General features: G+C 38.0%; 1 protein-coding gene across 3 annotated transcripts in view; it reads right to left on the minus strand.

The window, feature by feature from the left end:
- Positions 1 to 292: 292 nt before the first annotated feature.
- PRKD1 (protein kinase D1) overlaps positions 293 to 22,292 on the minus strand; it is a 332,982-nt gene continuing 310,982 nt past the window's right edge. For all 3 annotated transcript variants that reach the window (XM_047863002.1, XM_047863000.1, XM_047863001.1), the window contains 3 exons: positions 21,012 to 21,279; positions 2,118 to 2,203; positions 293 to 1,270 (listed from right to left, as the gene is read on the minus strand). In XM_047863002.1, the coding sequence (XP_047718958.1) occupies positions 1,052 to 1,270; positions 2,118 to 2,203; positions 21,012 to 21,279 (573 nt within the window). In that variant the 3' untranslated portion in view covers positions 293 to 1,051. The remainder of the gene's footprint in view (positions 1,271 to 2,117; positions 2,204 to 21,011; positions 21,280 to 22,292) is intronic.

Below are 22,292 nucleotides of genomic sequence, written 5' to 3' on the forward strand. Positions count from 1 at the left end.
TAAATCAGGAAGCTACAACGAGACTGCCATTTACAATATTCTTAATGCCTCCAAGGCTCCTGTTTGGCTTTGGTCATTTTTCCCTTCCAGAGCTCTTTTTTTTCTATTGAAACCAGATGACATGAAAGACAGAAATGCTTCATTACACCTTGAAACATACTTTTGAGCTTCAGAGTAGTTACAGCCAAATTCTAAAGCATGAGACTTTTTCTGCTTTTTGAGCAAACACCTCCGCTCCTAAATGGCCCGAAAACACTAGTGTGGATTACAAATTCAGTCAGATGGACACACACTTTGACAAGAATATTTATTTGTTATTACTGAAAAATACATAAAGACGAAAGGTTGCTTAGCTTCTGATTTTCCACAGTACAGAGGATATTGTAAGAAAGGGGGAAATATCTGTTATATACGGCAGTTTACATTTCTAAGGCATTTAGGCTTGTAAGTAGTAGGTGCACCTAGGTCCACTTACTTGAGTTTAAACATACTGAGGCACACCAGGCAGGCAAAGGATTTCAAACTATACAGGAAACTCTTTCATGCACTTGTGTCTAGGATTGTAAATCCATCTTCCATTCCCCCATCGCTTGTTTTTTCCACATGAGTTTTGGAGTTGTTCATAGAACTGGTAATAATCTACTCTTCAAGAGTTTGTTTATAATGACAGCGCCAATGGGGCACACGGGACAGAACTATTGCATGGACAGGTTCTGTAGACTCTTACCAAATTGAGGCTCAGTAAGAAAAACACCGATTTGCAAAGGCACAGTGGAGACAGGTTTAATGCATTAAATACAACATGAATCATTCACAATAACAAGTTTAGTGTTTCAGGGAACTTTTGTTAATACAACACAGTTGGTCACACAAAATACAAATGCTTCTGTTGATTTGTCTTGGCAACTCAGATACATCAACAGTGCTAACAGTTTAACAGCTTTGTTCTCATCTGACAGAAAATAATGGCAGTTCTGCAAGGCAAATGTTAAACCTGACCGTATGTATTTATTAATTCCACAGTGTTTTGACAGATTAGAGGGGACGGAACTCAGAGGATGCTGACACGCTCACTGAGGGCTTTCATCTCTGTTTCTTCAGCATCAGGACTGTCACTGTGGCTAGCACTGGGATTGATCAGGTGCTCAGGGTACTGCAGCCCCTGCTCGCCAGCGTACTGCTCCCACCGCAGGTCGTCACTTTCGTGGGTGATGTAGCGTTCCCCGATTTTGCACTCAAGCTCTCGCAAATCTAACCAGGTCTGATAATCCTGAGGAAGGAATTCCAAAACATTACCATGGAGACGATGAAAACTCATTAAAATACTGTCTCATTTGTTGTCAGTACCCGCAACTGATGAGTTACCCTTTTTCCTTCCACTCTATCAGTGCCCTGTCTTTCCATCAGGCACCCTGAAGTGACGTCATCGGCAGCAAAGCCATCCTATTTGCTTAAACTATTGTGCATCAGGGGGTGGGCAATCAATGGTTGCGGCCAAGCAATTAGGAATACTGGTATTCCTTTGATATTTAAGGCCTACAAATAACCCTTCAGTATTTCACAGTATCATTTTTCTAAAGTTGAATGTGAAAATAAATATGTAAGAGAAAACAAACACACGCCTATATTTTATATTTGCCGTGCATTTGTTCCATGAATGTTAGCACAGGCTTTTAAAACACAGCTTGCAAAGGAGTACAGTGCATGACCAGATGAGCATCTGCTTGGACACTTCTCAGGATTACATATACAGATTTTCTTAAATCTGTATTTAAGAAATTTTAAGAAAATTTTAAGAAAATTTTAATAAAATTTCTTAAAATCTGGTCCTTGGAGTTTTACAACGACCCTTAGATTTTTTTTTTTTTTTGGCACGTGTGCAAGGGCACGTATGTATGTGTGGTATATTTCTTCCCTGTCACATTTTCTTGGTAGAGAGATTAAGAAACACTAAATTGTTATTAAATCCTAAGAAGTTGCATGCATTTTGGCAAACAAATTGATGTAAGAAAACTTTTAATTAAGCATATAACAAAATATTTTTACATATAATATTAAATCTTATCAATATTCAGAAGTTCATCTGATCAGGAAAATATCCAATGAATGATTTTTACCTGTAGCCAAGGGTGACTCAAGGTCTTATCCACGCTATAGCGCTTTCTCATTTTTACTTGCAGCAAGTTATTGATAAGATCAATGGCTGGAAAAAATTCAATTATTGATAAAAATGGATGACAAATATGGAATATATGCATAATTCATTTACAGTTTATTTCACATCCACTATTTCACAGTGTCAAATGCAGGATAGTGATAGCAAGCACTAGAACCTGAAGAAAATACCTCTTGAGAATCCTAAAACCTTGGCCTTCATTTTATTTTGGATGTTAAAAAATGAAATTGAAAACAGTTTTGGAGGAGGGAGTATGAGTCTTTTGTGAGTACAATGTAAATTTCTCTTCTAGTCTGTAATACATTTTTCTAACGTAGGAGTTTTGTTTAAATATACATCATTTAACTGTTTCTTGTACTAAATGCAGAATGCAACTACTATTCAAGAGAAAGCATTTACTAATCTTGTTTTGTGTTTAAAGTTTAACTATACATAATGGGCTTCATAGTCTTGAATTAAATGACAGATATCTGGACACCAAATTAAAAAAATTTTTTTTTAACATTTATTTATTTTTGGGACAGAGAGAGACAGAGCATGAACGGGGGAGGGGCAGAGAGAGAGGGAGACACAGAATCGGAAGCAGGCTCCAGGCTCCGAGCCATCAGCCCAGAGCCCGACGCGGGGCTCGAACTCACGGACCGCGAGATCGTGACCTGGGCTGAAGTCGGCCGCTTAACCGACTGAGCCACCCAGGCGCCCCTGGACACCAAATTAAAACGAATAAAATAAAACACAAAATGGGCCACAACTCAGGATAAACTTAGCCAATGACCCAATAGGAAAATACTTTTTGTTTCTCCTGTTTGCCTTTTAAAATATCCAATGAATTAGAATTATATCAGCCTTCCTTGTTTTCTAGGGAAAGACAGGAAAGGAATTTGTCTAACAAGAATGATTCTATGAGGTTAGAACCAGTCTCTCCAGCTTAGTACTCTGTCTCTGATTGGGACTCCCAACAGAGTGTAATTTAGGGGGGAAACAGTGATCCTTCTAGTTATCTAGTCTCCAAAGCATCTGAGTTACCTATACTTCATGTGACAGAATTTTCCCTCACCTTTGTAAAAATTATATTTTCAGCCTAGATTATTAATGTCATTATTTATTAAATTCACTATTACACTTCCTATTCATTCTTGTAATAATTTCCCATATCTTTCATCTTAGCATTTTCTTCTCCAAAAAGAGCTTAGTGAAATCTGCCAAACCAATGGAAACATTCACATTTCACCGAAGTCAATTTCCACCTGTAACATACCCTGGTCATTATATTTCCTAAGAGATGGATCTTTCATCTCCAAATCTTAATCAAATAGGTAGTTGATATAAAAAAATGCAAATTAACTCCCCAACTTCCCCAATCATCAAGTCCTGAATCAAGTGGCTTTGACTCTATTGTATGGTTTACATCAGCCTGTATGGATCTGAAAATACAGGCTGTCACAGGAGTCCAGAGGCAACCTGGGACAAAGATTGCTTCAAACAGAATGAATCCGAATCCTTTTCATTATCAGGAAAAGAGAAATGATTTCTACAGACATTTTTAAAAACTGTTTATCTTTTATTGTTTATTTTGAGAGAGAGAGAGAGAGAGAGAGAGCGCACGCATCCGTGTGTGCTAGTGCGAGAGTAGCAGAAAGAGAGAAGGAGAGAGAGAATCCCAAGAAGGTTGCACACTATCAGGGCAGAGCCCAACAAGGGGCTCAATCCAACAAACGATGAGATCATGACCTGAGCTGAAATCAAGAGTCAGACGCTCAAATGACTGGACCACCCATGCACCACAAGAGAAACAATTTCTATAGTCTTTTGGTAACTTAGAGTTCTATCTCTCTGACACCAACACTCCAAGTATTTGCATGCTTGAATGGCCGTAGAATTAAACACTTAAGAATTCTTTGGAGAATTCTTGGAGAAAGTAAATGCAATAGCTCACATTTAAATGCTTTCTAGGCTGATACACTCTTGCCTTAGCTAGGATACCATAGGAAACACAGTACTTAGTACAATTTCAAATTCCAAGCATGTGTTCCCAGAGAGCTTTTGAAAGTATAGTTCTCTCAGTGAACTGTGTATTGGGCATGTGCTTTAAAACATCCATTCACATGATTTACTCACTGGTGAGTAAAGTGCACCTTCCGTTCTTGCTGCTGTGAACTCACAGAGCAAAAATGGAGGATGAGGGGAGACGGGAGAGCTTATGCACTACCGTAAGTGCGCCACAGCATTACGCTTCCCCAGACCCTGCAGGCAATAAATACATGTTATTAATTCACTCATTCTGCTTTGAATTCTATAATTAGGAAGGTGGGAGTACAGTAACTCAACAAAAGGGCTGGTTTGTGCCCAAATGCACCCCAACAGTGAACCATACTGCCTAATGGGGAAGGAAGTACTGCCAGAGGAGAAACTATAAGTTTCTGCAGGGAATGGAATATGTGGAGATGAAACATTTTTTCTGCTGAACGAAGCACCCACAGGCTGAGCACAGCCACAGTACCCAGGCGATGTGAAGAAACACAGCCAGATAATGGCAAGTACCTCCAAGAGAAAATAGTTTAGAAGCTAAGGACACAATTAGAAGATTTATGTGTGTGCATATAAATTTGTGTGTGTATTTGTGTGTTGATAAATATATTTTGTGGCTTTTGGTAGACAAAAACAAATATGGTTAACTGTAGGCACCTGGCTTTACTCTGAAAATAGGTCCATCATTAGTGTTTGAGAGCTCCATTCTACTCATTGCCCCTTCTGAACTCTTAAAACATCCTTTTTATTGATCACCTCATACAATCCAGCATTAACTATACCATCCAAAATGCCTTTCACTGAGTCCATTTTTAAGAGAAATTCTACAGCTTTTTCTTTTTTTAAACAATGTTCTCTGTATTGGTAATGTTCTTCACATGTGTCACTCATTCTTTAATCTGTTCATTCACCAAATCTGCCCTAACGAATTACTGTTGGCAATTGCTTAAGGAACAAAAAAGTAATGATAGAGTTCTGACCCCAAAACACTCCCAGTCTAGTTGCAAAGGCAAAATATGAGTGTGCATGCATGTACACACACTCACACACTGGAACATTCTGTGAATGTCTTTCAAAAACTAAGCAAAGGAGACAGGGAGCACGCTCCAGCAGTAGGAAACAGGAGTGAAGAAGCAGGCTGCGGTAGTAGCCTGGAAAGTCAGAAGGAAAAATGGCAAGCTGGTATAGCAGAGAAGAATGCCAGGGCCCAAGGTGGGAGGGAGAAAAAGAAGCTCCAGGCTCCCCAGAGCCCCATGAGGATCTGCAGCCCAAGAGGTCTCTGTAGCCCCATGAGAAAGGGATACTGGAGAAGCAGATCATATCTCAGAAAATCGTGGTACCCTGCACTTCCTTCCCTACATACGGCAAAAAGTGTATATCCAAATATCTGCCTGTCAAGAGTTGACGTTTATTGCCACATAGTGCTGGTCTCCACAGTTTTGGGCAATCAGCAGATGCCATTTTATTTATTTATTTATTTAAAAAAAATTTTTTTTCAACGTTTATTTATTTTTGGGACAGAGAGAGACACAGCATGAACGGGGGAGGGGCAGAGAGAGAGGGAGACACAGAATCGGAAACAGGCTCCAGGCTCCGAGCCATCAGCCCAGAGCCTGATGCGGGGCTCCAACTCACAGAGCGTGAGATTGTGACCTGGCTGAAGTCGGACGCTTAACCGAATGCGCCACCCAGGCACCCCAACAGATGCCATTTTAAATAGCTGACATTGGTTAGGGCCAAAGCTATGCAGGAAATCCTCTACTCCCTTGGATTATATTTTTTGTTTCACACTTTCCTCCCCTTATCCTCTCAGTATGAATACCCCCCATCCATCCCTGAAGAAAACAGGAGAAAAATAGGCAGTGGCTGATTTCTCTTTCTCTTTGCAGTAAATATGATATCAATTTTTTTTCAGAGACTGGTAGGATTATTTTGTGATTGTACTTGTCTATTTATTCTGGGAGTTAGCCTTTCTATTATTCTGAGGGTTTTGTTCTCTTACTCATGCTTAAACTCAATCCCTTCCTTCCCTATTATTAATAAATTGTCGGGGCACCTGGGTGGCTCAGTGGGTTAAGCATCCAACTTCAGCTCAGGTCATGATCCCACAGTTCGTGGGTTCGAGCCCTACGTCGGGGTCTGTGCTGACAGCTCAGAGCCTGGAGCCTGTTTCACATTCTATGTCTCCCTCTCTCTCTGCCCCTCCCCTGTTCACGCTGTCTCTCTCTCAAGAATAAATAAACATTAAAAAAAATTGTCTTGGGGCGCCTGGGTGGCGCAGTCGGTTAAGCGTCCGACTTCAGCCAGGTCACGATCTCGCGGTCCGTGAGTTCGAGCCCCGCGTCGGGCTCTGGGCTGATGGCTCAGAGCCTGGAGCCTGTTTCCGATTCTGTGTCTCCCTCTCTCTCTACCCCTTCCCCGTTCATGCTCTGTCTCTCTCTGTCCCAAAAATAAATAAACATTGAAAAAAAAAATAAAAAAAAAATTGTCTTAAATCTGAGTTCTCTAAACACTTTGAACAGGCACAGTGAGGTGAGGGATAGAAGCGGAAAAGTGTTCACATGTAGCCCAGAAGGCTGACCTATAACCTGTATAGTTGTTTTTTTTTTTTTAATGTTTATTTATTTTTGAGAGAGACAGAACACGAGCAGGGGAGGGGCAGAGAGAGAGGGACACACAGAATTCAAAGCAGGCTCCAGGCTCTGAGCTGTCAGCACAGAGACTGACACGGGGCTCCAACTCACGAACCCTGAGATCATAACTTGAGCCTAAGTCAAACGCTTAACTCACTGAGCTACCCAGGCGCCCTCTGTATAGTTTTCATAACTATTAAATATATGCTGGTTTCTACATTCTTAAAGGGTGATATGACTGCCTATTTCACCGGTAGTTAATATCGAACTGAATGATAAGTGCCACAGAAGTCTTGTGAAAGTAATTTTTCGAATAGAAATTCAAAGAAGACATTTATGATCTAATACTACCTGCACTCTCCTCCTTGAGCACTAGGCATATAACCACTGGCTTCATACAGCAAAAGTGCAGCTCTTTCTGACCATGCTACTTAAACTTACTAAGTTGCATTGTAAAACCTTCAAGAATTCTTTCTTGACCTTGGCATCAACAATCCCACAACAGAGGCAATGTGAGAAGTCTTTCCCTTTTCTTTGTTATTGGAAAATTTTAAACAATTGTACGGTTTAAATTTTCATTTTTAAAGAATCCCCTATCCTTCATGAGCAGAGTTTTGTGCTTTCTAAAATGTCTCTAGCCACGAATTCACACTACTGTTCCCTATAAATTAGGAAAAAAAGAAAAGAAAATGGTTGTTTTAAAGTGTATTTTGAGAGAGAGAGAGAGAGAGAGAGAGAGAGAGAGAGAGAGAGCGCGAGCATGAGTGAGCAAGCAGGGGAAGAAAATCTGGTTGTTTTTTTTTTTTGAAGCCTAATTTTTTTTTTTTTTTTTTTTTGCTACAGTAAACTCTTGGCTAACACAGTTACTCCCCCTGCTACTTCCTGTACAGCAATTTTTCTCATTGTCCCACCAGTTGAGAGACTAAAATGTCAGGAAAGCAAAAAAAAAATTAATCAAACGTTCTCTTACAGAACTTTGAGCAGATGTTAGGACTGCTACAGTTCTGGGCAGCCTGTTTGCCAGGTGCACGAGTAATATGGGAACAAAACCAAAACTAAATACTATATGCAGGTGCTGAAGGAATTTATGTTTTAATATGAAAGGGAATGTTCCATCAGAGTGTTAATTGTATGGATTCCATTTTTTCTGCCATCAAAGTTCTGAATTATCTTCGCACCTGTAGGGACTATCTTGCAGTCATTCTGTATTTCAAAGCAAACACCACATGTAGGGACAGAATAGGTTCTCTGTATGTAGGAGGTAGATTTGCATAAGCCACTGCTAAGGCTAAACTGAATGACATCCAAAACCTGGAGAAAATCCTACCAAGTGAATAGAACTGGATATATGTGAATATATAATAGGTCCCTGGGGTCACACTTCTCAGTCTTTTCCCAATTCCCATCTTGTGTTATTTCAGTAGAAGCCTGTCCTCCCCTCTACTCTTCCAACTAGATTTTAACTCCTTGAAGGTCACACAAATTACGTATTCATTTCTGCATGGAAGTTTCATAAATATTTAAAATAAAATGCATCACTCAGTGCATTAGGAAAATGCTTGCTAAACAGCGTTTGGTAGACTGAATACATTAATTACACATATAAATGGCCATTTTCTCAGCTCTAAGTTTGAATATCCACATTATGTGCATATGGTTTGTTTATTTTGGCTAAACATATTCCTAGATGGTAAGACATCACAACACCATAAAATAGATCATAGGATCAGTGATTTCTATCAGAAAATCAGAATAATGCTGAGAATATCTGCAATACAGCTCATGTTATTTTGCCACATTTATTTTATAGAAGAGAAATTACCCGTGAATTCCGTGGGCTGACCTCTTCTTTTCCAGAAACAGTACCTTTTTAAAATTTTGTCCGTACCGTCTTTTGTCCACCCGCAAATTATTCAGGTACAGATTTTCAAATTGGAAACCAAATCAGAACTATTATCCTAGTGATGGGGCCATCATCTGTCAACCACTCAGCTCCCTGCCTTCAAGGAAGTGTTTTCTTTTTTCCTCTTCTATTCTGCCTCACTGCCTGTCACAGTGCTCAGTAGTTCTCTTGGTTTGCTTCATGCTGATGGTAAGTTGTGTGTTTATTTTAAAAATCGTTTTGCAACCCTTCACATTCCAGCTCTCAACCCAGCAAGCTGTTGCCCGGCAACACTAACTGGGACGCTCCTCTCGGCCTGAAACCAGAGGCTGCAGGCAGCAAACAAGGCCGCTGGAAATCATCATCTTACTCGTTCTGAGTCAATTACCGCAATCCAATGAAGTGCAAGACCTTTCGAGACTCAAGTTGGTATCTTTCCTTTTCCAGTTCTTTCCTCTGTAGAAAGTTACTCTATCAACGGTTATGCCTTTACTTTACATTCAATTTCATTTCCCCTTGAAGACTGGAAACACAATCTTGGAAATCACGAATTGTTTAAACACAGCATACAACAGCCCTGAAAATGATGCTAAACTGATTCAAAATTTAAGGTAGAAATCAAAATATATTTACAGGATGCTAATCATGTGCAAAATGGTTTTTTTTTTCCATTTTCATGGCACATTAAAATCCTTTGGAGAGATTTCTGTTTTTCTTCTTCTTCTTCTTCTTCTTCTTCTTCTTCTTCTTCTTCTTCTAATGCTAATACTCAAGCCACAGGTCAAGTGAAAATCTTTAAAGAGGGGCTTCCAGGCCTCAGTATCTTTAGAAGCACAAGTGTTGCTAGTGTGTGCAGCTGGAATTGAGAACAACTCTGCCAAGGAGTGCTTCTCCGACTTCTACATGCATATAAATAATCCAGGGATTTTAAACTGAAGATTCTGATTCAGTAGATCTGGGGTAAGACCTGATTGTCTATATTCTAGTGGCTTCCAGGAGGAGCCTTAGACCACATTTTGAGTAGCAAGACACTAGAGGCAGGAGAACATTGATAGTAGTTAACAACTGGTTTAATATTGCCCCAAGGATCCCTGAAGAGATGGATGTAAACACAGAGAAAGGTACCCAAACATACAGATATCTGTCCTCAGCCCCTTCCGGTTTGGTAGTCTGCAAGGAGGACACAGAAAGGTTTTCAGATAGCTTTCACCCAGAGGATGCCAACAGGAAGAGCAAATGAATTGGATTATACAAATCAGTTCCAAAATAACTGCATCTGGAGCTCTGGGCCGTACTGGTATCATAACATTTAATAGGGACCAATGAAACGGAGTCCTCTTTTTAGGTCTCACTTCCCTAGCCCCCAAGGAAATGTCTAAGTACAGAACTGGAAAGCCTGGCTTATCAACAACGTTCATGAGAAGGAATTCAGGTTCTAAATCTACAGTAAACACATGAGTCTACCAAGTCAGTTGTGATTTTTATGCCATGCTGAAAGAAATGTGTTCTTTATCACGAGGAAGTGGTGGCTTCACTTTATACTTAACTAGACTTGTGGAACCTTGAGTGAGAACAGCTTTGGGGTTTGAAAAACAAAGATGAGAGTGTTTGGACCAGAGTGAACAGGAGGCTGAAGGAAAAGCTGATTGCCCAAGAGAAGAGATCAGGGGTGATATGATGGCTGCTTTTCAAACCTGAGATTAGCCTCTATTTGGAAAAAGGAGCAGGCTTGTTCTAACAGTGGGTAAAAACAGAGAGATTTTTGCTCATGGTGCCAGGGTCAAATTCAGAAGAAATAAGGGTCCTTGTGAAACCATTTTCTATCACTGAAGCAATGTAAGAACGTTCTGGATAATTACTCAGTATATTGGTATAATAGAGCAGTACAGGGGCTAAGTAAGATTTTTACCATGCCGTATTTTGAAATATTCTCTGTTGTCATTGTGGAATAAAGCAAACTTAACAGAATACTTAAACCTTTACTGTTGTTCTACCCTGACATTTCAGATGTCATATTTCAACTCAACTATGATATAAATTCTGAAGCGAAATTTTAACTTTATAATTGGGATATGTAGGAAACATTTCAATTTGGATGGCACATAAACAGCTGATTTTTAAGCACTTACAGTGCCAATATTCTTTTTTTTTTAATGCTAGTATTCTTGCTAAAACTTCTGAGTGGTTTTTCCCTATAAATGACCATTTGTTAAAGAAAACTCTGTCAATTTTATTTTACTTGCTCTCAAAATAAATGATTCATTTCCTGGTGGTACACCCTTTCAGATAATATCTCATTTGGATTTTGAAATATGTATGTATACATACACATACATACATAATAAAGAATTCACTCTATTAGAAGATTTTTAAAAATCATTGGGTGCCTTTGGTTGCTAATTTTAAACTTACTTACTATTATTGAATGAACTGCATGGCTTAAAAGAAAGTACACTAAGTAATTCCCGAATTTCAAGGAGAGATTATTAAATCCCAGTGGAAGTCTGAACCCACCTGATTCACTTTAGTTTACCAATCATGATAGAATTTCCTGACAGTGAGTCAAGCATTTTAAAGCAGCTCACTGGCTAGCCGTCTCACATCTCTTCCGTGCTGTTATGTCTGACAGCGGTGCTAATATGTTGACAAATCAATCTATTCATTAATATTCAGCAGGCTTGCTAGATCTGCAAGCCTCATAAACTGTTACAAACACAGTTTAATTATTAAAATGACAATTGTCTTTCTTTTGTTTCCTATACCATTGGACTTCTGGGTCTCATCTACCCGAGGCTTATTTTCAATGGGGTTGTTTTTTTGTTTTGAACAATACGTAGTGCAAGAGGGGCCTACAGCTGGTTCCTTTTCATGGCAAAGTGCTACTTCCAACTTAAGTGTTTAGCGTTCTGGAACACTGTTGGATTTTGAAACCATACCATGTGGTATTCTTGGTGCAAGGCTTTTATTTAGCTTTGCTTTGTGTTTGTACTGGCTGCATTTTTCATCTTCAATTTCTGGGAGAAAAACACACTTGTGACCAATTTTATTTGAATTAACCACATTGAATGATAAAAATTGCTTTAAATGTAAAATTTAGATGCTTTGATAAATTTAGCGGTGTATTATGATAGCCATTCTATGACTTGAGATGCCATATATTCTACACTGTTCATAAATGTCAGCACAGGATTGAGACCAACTGGCAGCATAAATTGTGACTATGTCTATCAGGGAAAGGAGGATGCAGAAATACTAACACTGAGGCTATTCGAGCAGAAAAGAACCTATGTCACTGGTGCATCATCATGATTTAATAATCTTGAACTGAAGATAAGCTATAGGATTAATGCAAGGGGTATTCCTCCCACCCCCATTTTTATATATGGAATGTCAAGGCTTTGTGTCAGCTCTTAATTCTTCATAATGCACACTAACCACGTGCCTCTAAAGCTGAGCAGTAACAACACAGCAGGTGACTTGAGAATAGGTGCTTCTTCAGACGTCACCTGTGAATGCAGAATATGATCTCTATCTGCGGGGGCTGGGGACTCATTGTGCGACAATTTCCAAGGTTGCCTCTGTGTTGATTACTGCCTGTTTGTCTCCCTAATGTCACATAAAGGAATATCAAAACTCAGAAGAAAAAAAAATAGTAATTTCTCTGGTGGTCTTCATGGTCTATTACTGACCTTCCTCAAATTGTGTCTCTAATTGAACACATCAATTCAAGGTGATGATGGAAATGTAATTTTTACTCTAACAGATGCTTTCCCATTGCTGCAGGTTTGTCGGTGTTCTGGCAAGATGATCTGCCCTGGCACAAGTTTTATCTCACTTTACCAGCTGTCCAGCCACCACTTGTCTTCTTCCTCTAAGAGTAAACTCTTGGGAAAACAAAAGCTGCCTACTAAAGTTATATACAAAAAAGAATGGTTTAAGATGTATGCGATGATTCTGAGCAACTGGAGGAATGTAGGAGAAGAGAATTTGACTTTCACACTTAATAATTCTCCTTTGTGTGAGCATAAGTTGAGACAGTGGAGGTTACATCTTCTTCATCTGCCCAGTCATGATGCCGGACTGGTATTACAGAAAAGGAAACATAACCCTTGCTCTCCGGTGAATAACACTTACATATACAATATATATGCACATATACGTATATATACATACATACATACATACATATATGTATGTATATATACGTATATGTGCATATATATGTATGTGTGCATGTATATATGTATATAATTATATATGTATATATGTGTATATGTGTATATACATATGTATACGTATATACGTGTATACGTAAATATGTATATATACATATATATGTATATATACGTGTGTGTTTGTGTGTGTGTGTGTATGTGTATATATATACATATATATATATATACATATATATATATACATATATATATATATATATATATTACACTTAAAATTTTAGACATTTTTCAACCAGGCACAGAAGAATTATAGTTATATAGAAGGTTGTACTCCATTTATTCCTGGAGTCTTATTTTCCCCCATGTACTTCCATTCACTTTTATTATTTTTTAATGAAAGTATTGTATGCATCTAGTAAAAGATCTAAATCAATTGGTAAAAAGAGTTCAAAATGAAAAATAAAAACCTCACATCTCATTATGGTTTTAACTACTTAAAAAATGTCTTCTGATTAGCTTTAAACCAGTGCCACTCAGAGAAGGTTCATGAATCAGTACTGATCTGTGAACTGTTTACTGGTCTACAATGAAAGAGGTATAGAAAGTAAGATTAAGTCTATGGGAACTTTTATAGCAAATTGATATTGCTGTCATATTTTTTTTTATTTTATTTGATAAACTGGTAAAATAAACTGGTCCATATGTCTGGAAATTAAGATAATATAAAACTGGTCTGTCACCACAGAGTTTGAGACGAACCACCTTAAAATACAAATGAAAACAGGGGTGCCTGGGTGTCTCAGTCCATTAAGTCCAACTTCGGCTTAGGTCACTATTGCATGATTTGTGAGTTTGAGCCCCGTGTTGGGCTCTGTGCTGACAGCTCAGAGCCGGAGCCTGCTTTGGATTCTGTGTCTCCCTCTTTCTCTGCCTCTCCCCCCAACTTGCACTGTCTCTCTCTCCCTCTCTCTCTCTCTTAAATAAATAAACATTAAAACAAAATTAAAACAAAACAAAACAAAACAAACATAGATTCCTTTCCATTAAGGACAATGAATCATTTTATTTCAGGTTTCTCTATTATACTGACCTTATTCCCCCAATTAATTAGGTTGTCTTAAAATAATGTACCAGCCAGCTCTGTAATTTAGAACACTGCCTGGCATACAATATGGATATGTATACATATACAGATGTATACATATGGATATGTTTTATTCAGAAGTATTAACTTGACATTAAATTATACATTAAGTCATAGAGTAAATATGTATAACTCAGTCCATTCACCTAGGCAGAATCCTAAATGAACCCCGTGGAAGCTATGGCTCTTCCAGCTCTCTTCACCTCTTCTCTATTCTCCTCCTCAGCATTGTAGATGTTTCATTATTTACATTCATTTGCATAAGTATAATAAAGTCAGACATGCTTGCTCTTAGGGTTATCTAAAATTTTGAATCAATAAGCAATATGTGGGATAATTTATATGTAACTATTATGAATTATGAGATTATAACCCCTGCCACCTATACCCTATAATATCAAATTTCCAAACCTACATCCACTCAAAGGAGAATTGTCATGCGTCAAGAGGATTCTCTTTTCCTACATTCCTTCAACTGCACAAAGCGGAAAATCATAACACCTATGTTAGTTTCTTCTTTATTATACATAACTTGGTTATACAACTTTCTGTATTTCCTGGAGTTTACATGTTTTCTTCTTTATTCTTGACAAAAGAAACTGGTCAAAAAGCTTTTTCTATTCTTGCTACCTTCATGGCAATCAATACTGAAATACATTTAACATTTGAAATAAATTACATGTCCTGATAGTAAATATCTGAGAAAGAAAATGCAAATGCAAAAAGAGGTTAGGAATTAGAGAGGGATTTCATAATTTATTTAAATATAAATATTGGGAATTTATTTAAGACTTTCTTGAGAGCACTGTTCAGCTGTCAGGTCTTTCAGAGGATCGGGGCTCTGAAGCAGTGTTTCTGAAAGTGTGATCCACGGACTTCTTACATTCTCAGCACAGGATTGCAGTTTATAGGGATGGGGCCAGGGAATCTCCACTTTCAACCAGCTCCTCTGATTAAATGTTGGCATGCTAAAGTTAAAAAATGCTTACTATAGACTTAGAGCTAGACTATGACAGATTTATAATAAGCCATACTTGAGAAGGTTCTTTGGCAAAATTATTAGAAATCACTTGCCTTCCGACTTCAGCCAGGTCACGATCTCGCGGTCCATGAGATCGAGCCCCGTGTTGGGCTCTGGGCTGATGGCTCAGAGCCTGGAGCCTGTTTCCGATTCTGTGTCTCCCTATCTCTCTGACCCTCCCCCATTCATGCTCTGTCTCTCTCTGTCCCAAAAATAAATAAACGTTGAAAAAAAATAAAAAAAAAAAAAGAAATCACTTGCCTTGCAAATATTTCCATGTTCTATTAGCTAGTTTTTCCATTTCCCATATCTATGCCCTACACCCCTGGTATCTACTTCTTAAGTCATAGACAGAGCCTTGTTTGCAATTTTCTGATGTTTTGGCAATGTCCATCCAAGATTCGGCCTTATTATTATACCACATGTGACTAACATGGAGAATAGCCTGGTCTGTCTCTTGCTCTTTTGGAATTGCTAAAAATGCAATGAATGGAAGGGCATATTGATACATGATCAAGTAAGGCATAATTTTCCTTAGTTTCATCTGATTATCTAAAAAACGTTTAAGTGAACATGGGCTGCTCTTTCCATGAGATACAGTAAATTTGCCTAATTAAGTAAATATTTTAAAGTAAGTGTGCAAGTCCTTTCAAGGAACCAAGAAAGGTCATAGGATGGATGTGTTAAGGGCCAAACTGAACCTAGTACGTGATAAAGCTAGAGGTGGGAGTGAGGCCATGTGTAATCATTGATAGGTTACAATGGACTAACTGGAGGATGTCAAATGGCCATCTGGTAATCACTAAGATGAAATGAAACAAGGCATAATACACAACACTGGCTTAGAATGAATTGAAACGTCCTCAAACTCCCATCCCATGATTACCTAAAGTCTCCTCTTGTGTAATTATTTGTAATCATATGATTCATTCTGGAGTGTTTTATTGTATACATGCATTCTTATTTAGTTATATTTGTATAACTGTGTTTATAATGTGTCTCTTTGGTTATACATATAAGTAACTATATGAGTATAGTTAAATGTATGTTTAGTTACATATATAAATTTGTATAATTATACACACATTTGTGTGTATAACTAAATACCTATATACGGATAGATATATAGATAGATCATGTAAAGTGACTGGAAAATAGAAAGTGTTTATTATATTTAAGGTAATCCAGCTATGACAGTCACTGTGCTAAGCACTTTCCAGTGCAATTTCATTTAATTCTTAAAATAACCCCCATGAGTTAGGAATTACTGTCACCATACTTCAGACAAGAAAACTGAGACCTAAGAGTTAATAAGGAAGTTGGATGAGGTCACCAATACACTAAGTGGAAGAGCTCTCAACTCAGGGCGTTATCACAACATGATCTTGTTTCCCTGTATTTTTAGATGTTATTAAAAACTGTGTTGCTACTGTAGCTCTAAGCTAGTGAAAGCATATTAAAAATTTAATGTGACACCATGGCAAAATCCATTAGAAGGATAATCAAGAGGCTGTAAATGTAGTAGATAAGAGCATCTATGTTGGAGCCAGCTGACAGGATTTGCACCCTGGCCCCACTCAGGAAAGCCACTTAAACCTCGGCGCCTGCACCGCCTCATCTTTCAAATGGAAACAATTATAGTATCTACTCAAAGGTTGGAGATGATTAAATATGTTCATATATGGAAAGTGTTTAAATAGTGCTTGGCTATAATGCAAATGTTACAGAAGTGTTAGCTGCTATGGTTTTTTTTCTTTGAAGATTTAATTTTATTATCTCCATTTTTCCTGTAACAATTGCTGAGTTAGGTTTTCCTAAAAGTCTTCTCATTTTTCAAATCATACCTTGATTCACAAAAAATATTTTGATAATGGACATCTATTAATGCTTTTGTGTTTGTTTTTGGCCTAGTATCTCTTCCCTGCAGGAACTTACTCTCTCCAAACTGGAGAGGCTCTCCATCATCCATATGGCCAATCAAAGCCAGGTTCCTGCGGTGACAGTGTGATTGTTCCCAGAGTATTACGGGATTTAAGCAGAGCCAATCAGTGCCCCTTTCAGAGAATGTATGGCTACTGATAAATAATTACTCTTCCGTTCTGAGATCATATACAATGAGCAGCATGTAAGCCGGGGGCTGCCGGGGGATCACTTTGCACCACATGAAGAATCCACCTGAGAGGGAAGCCATCATAAAGCAAAGCAGAGATGATGAGAGATGGAGAAATATGACGCTGAACCACCAGATCCACATAGATGAGGTTCACCATTTGGACTTCCCCGTTGTGTGAGTCAATAAACTATCTTCTGCCTAAGTTAGTTATAGGTTTCTATTATTTGCACACAAGAGACCTAGTTCCCTGCTAAATTACTAATCAGCACATCCCCAGAATGCCAGTACTCTGCTTATTACACTATCACAGCAAAAATAATGAGTTAAAATATTCCCTTACAGATTCCTAAATGTCAAGGCATTAAGAAATAAGCACCCTTTGGTGTACAAGTATCTATGCTATAAACAATGGAGACAAATAATTTGAAGTCCAAGCCCTGCCACTGTTTGACTTTGAGCAAGTCACTCAACGTTCTGGTTTTCTCTACTACAGAGACTAAAACAAGCTACATACTGGAGGACTGCTGTGGGGTTCAAATGGTACGATGAGAGCTCCACCACTCCAATATATAGGACTATATTATATCAAGTCCATGTCTACACTAACAGAAAAATAAATGCATGACACAGGAATTTTTTCATTCTGACGCATCTATGTATGTTACAAAGACCTTACAACTTTCTTTTTTCTTTTGCTTTTTCATGCCAAGAAAGCACACACACACACACACACACACACACACACACACTCACACACACACACACACACACAACTACCAATATGTCTGAAGAATACTTTGGAAGCATGCACATCAGTTTGCATATAATTTCTAAAATTATACAATCACTTCTTGGTTACCCGCCAGAGCAGTTGCTTAGCTTAGTGCTCTCCTATCTTCCCTCCTAAATCCAAGTCCTTGGTTCACCCCACACCTGCCTGTATAGATGCTTTTCACATCCTTTATCTCATTCAGTCTGTTACCAACTCATTATATAGGCAGGGATCATTATCCTGATTTACAGATGAGGAATTGAAGCTCAAAGAAGGTTAAGCGATGGCTAATTAGAATGGCAGATAGGACCACAACTCAAGCCACTTGACTGTTGATTCTTACCCTTGATTTTTGAATCACTGAGGGACTTCGATTTTTATTTCCTTGTACCTAGATTTTTAGTGATTCTGGCAAGGTTTAAAGTATATGGAGACTAAAAATTTACTATTATCAGTTGTGACCATCCTTTGCCAATACTAGTTTCCTTGTGTATTTCTCAGATCCTACATGCTTAAAATTGCATGGTCCCAGCTCCTGTTACAACTTTTTGTGAGGGAATTGTTTGTTCTCAACAAGATAGTGGGACAGCCCTGGGGCCTGTCCTTTTTACCTAGCCTAATTACTTTTGTAACACCTCACCTAATACTATGTCATAATTTCACTTTTTCTTTATATTCAACTATTAGTACTGTTCATATACCAGCAACTAGGTAACTCATTTCCCATCCAGGGCAGCAATTGGCAAATAGTACAACTCTTGTGCCTCAAAGGCAAGGATGAGTCAGAGGAAGATACTGAGGAGAGAGGCCAATCCCTCTCAATTCCCAAACTGATTTAGAAAGGTGAAGTTCTGTCTCAGCTGGTCTCTATATCACTTTGTCTGAGTGATACGAAATTTTTAGCACTTAGAAATATCTATAGCCAAGTAAAATATGTACTTCCTGGTCAAATATAAATGCCTTTTAAATTTCCCATGTAATTCTCTTTCTCAAATGCTGTATCTCTTTCTTTGCAATTTTTAGTGACTGGTCTAAATTTCATCTCCTCTGAAAATGCAATTCTGACTAGTCAAGTCCACAGTGATTCTTTCTCCTTTGAACTTGGCATCTCTCCATTTAGCTTCAAGTTCTTTAAAGAGTATTTTACTTTTGTCCTTTTCTTTCATGTTACCTAGTGTGTGTGTGTGTGTGTGTGTGTGTGTGTGTGTGTGTGTGTGTGTGTCTATATATATCTATATCTATCTATCTATCTATCTATCTATCTATCCACATATATATTTGTGATTTCCCAAAAGAGTTTCTTGTGCCATTAATATCTAGGTCTCTGGCCTCTATTATCAGTGACAATTAAACATTCACAATCTATAGCTATTTGTTTCTGCCCTAAATAGGTTATATCTAACAGCTAGGCCAGGACATTTCCGTCGTATCAGAGACCAAGCATCATTTATTCTACTACTTCAAGAAAAAGTACTACACTACTTCCAGAAAAAAAAAAATTAAATGTGGAGGCAGTTTACCCAATGCTCTATTCCTGCATAACAGGAAAACGTGACTAGCTTCAGAGGTATTCCAGATTTGCACCATGGTAACAATAGCAAGTCCTTCTATTGGATTTATGGATTGCAGGTATCAAACATAATGGTTAGCCATATTTAAAGGTAGTGTTTCCTAACTGGGCACAAGGTTATTGATAATTCCACCTTTCTGCCCCCAGGAAAAGAAACTTGATTATACTTTGCTTTTTGCCTTTGTTGAATTATCCGAAATATTTCATTAGTACTTTGGCTACATGATAGTTCATTTGTAGGTCACAGATTCCTTTAAGATATATCCATCCAGCTATGATTTACAACTAATTAGAAGATGTTCAGGGTTATTGCTAATAGTAACTCAAAGCCCTGATAATGGATAACTCTTGTCACTTAATACTAACAGGAGTTAATTACCTCGGGCAGTTTAGATACGTTCTTTTCTGATTCCCACATCACTGCATGCAGTAACAGATATCAAACAGATGTTTATCTCTGACTGTACTTGCCTTTTAAAGTGGTGAGAAATTTGAACAAACTTAGAACTAGACGTGGCCTGAAAACCAAAGGACTGGTGATCGAAGAATATGTGATCAGACTGGGTATATCCCCAGTCTATGTGGGTCTATACCCAGCATATCTGGGTATATGCCCTGGGCATATACATATCTGGGTATACATTCTCGCTGTCACCTACTAGCTTGGTGATTTTGGCCTGTGGTGTCTGTCAGTTCTTTTGCCTCAGTGTTCTTCCTTGAAATACAGGGTAAGTAATACTTACGGGGTTTTTGTGAGATTGAATGAACTCCAAAGTACGTTCATTGGGGGAATTCTACTCTGAAGCGTGCTATTTTCTCTGCCCTGACTGCCCCTGCCGCTTCTTTTAAAACTCTCTTTTTCTTTAAGGAGAAGGAAAGGTTTGTTAAGAATTTAAATAACGCAACACTCACTGTCAAGGTAATCTATCTTGAAATCATCAGAGATACATATAGAAATTATATTTAAGGATCAAATAGAAACAACCTAAAAATATAATACCAGTGAAATGGCTAGATAAAATACCATACATACTTTAATGTCACACAAAGGAAATCAGCGCACAAAGAACTTGCAGACTAATACATAGTATGATAATTCAATTATCACTATCATAGAGTTCTTGTGCCCATAATGGATTAAAAGTGCTTAATACAAATGCAGGTATATGGTAGATGAAGATTATTCTTGGTAGAGATTAGCTGTTTCTATTACACCAAGGTATAAGTATTTATAAGTTCTAAGGAAATACATCAAAATATTAACAGTTTCTTTTTGTTTCATTTGCCTCTTAATATTTATTGCTCAATCTCTCCACAACATACGTACATTTCATCAGAAGACGTTTTTGGTCTTTCCCAATCCACCTTAATCAAATTGCGCCCCTACTCCAGTGGACAATTTGCAATGAACATTTATCAATTTAATAATTCTCAACTGATTTAACAATATAACACTTAAGGATTAAACCATTATCATTTCTGAATGGAAGATATTACCTTCGTGAGAGATTTCCTTCCAGGGATTTGGTGGATACATGAAAGCTGCGTTCTGGATTTGGTCATGTATGTCTTCATCTTCATTAAATGGGAATGTGCCACTTAGGCTTACATAGATGATGACTCCAACAGACCACATGTCTAGAGAGCGATTATAGCCCTTGTTCCTTAGAACCTCAGGAGCCAGGTAAGCTGGGGTACCCACCACTGACCTCCGGAAAGACTTTTCTCCAATGATCCGGGCAAAACCAAAGTCGCAAAGTTTCACCTGTTGATAATAATGGTTTGCAGGAATGGTAAGGTCACAGACACACATCATCATGTGTCTTAGCCCAGGTCTGCCAAAGACAACTGTAATTCTTTACATATATTGTATGGATTTCTCATGATGGAAGTAACAGCTATTTTCCATTTTATATACTTGAACACAGTGCTGGAAGTTCTGGTACAAAAGCATATTTCATTCATAAATATCATCTAAACATTCTCCCTTCCTCCCCCCACCCAAAACAAAGTGATAAATGTGAAAATATGTATACTCAGGAGTGGGTAATATTGTTTTACAAGGCAGGAAAATGTCATGTAAATATGGAAGGGATGGACTAAACTCAAGGGCTTATTATAAATAAAGGTTTATCCAAGGAATACAAAAATGCTGATTTGAAAGGGCACATGCACCCCAATGTTTATAGCAGCACTATCAACAATAGCCAAATTACGGAAAGAGCCCAAATATCCATCAACTGACGAAAGGATGAAGAAGATGTGGTATATATATACAATGGAATACTACTTGAAGATGAAAAATAATGAAATCTTGGCCATTTGCACAATGTGAATGGAACTGGAGGGTATTATTCTAAGTGAAACTAGTCAGAGAAAGGCAGGTATCACATGATTTCACTCATATGTGGAATCGGAGAAACTCAACAGAGGAACATGGGGAAGGGAAGGAAAGATAAGGTAAAAAGAGAGACAGGCAAACCAAAAGAGACTCTGAAATACAGAGAACAAACTGAGGATTACTGGAGGGGGGGTTGGGGGGTGGCTTAAATGGGTGCTGGGCATGAAGGAAAGCACTTTTCGAGATGAGCACTGTGTGTTATATGTGAGAGATGAATCACTGGGTTCTACTCCTGAAGCCAAGACTATGCTGTATGTTAAGTAACTTGAAAATAAATACATTAATTAAAAAGAAGGAAAGAAAGAAAGAAAGAAAGAAAGAAAGAAAGAAAGAAAGAAAGAAGGAAAGAAAGAAAGAAAGAAAGAAAGAAAGAAAGA

Source organism: Prionailurus viverrinus, chromosome B3, assembly GCF_022837055.1.
Source record: "Prionailurus viverrinus isolate Anna chromosome B3, UM_Priviv_1.0, whole genome shotgun sequence".
NCBI lineage: Eukaryota > Metazoa > Chordata > Mammalia > Carnivora > Felidae > Prionailurus > Prionailurus viverrinus.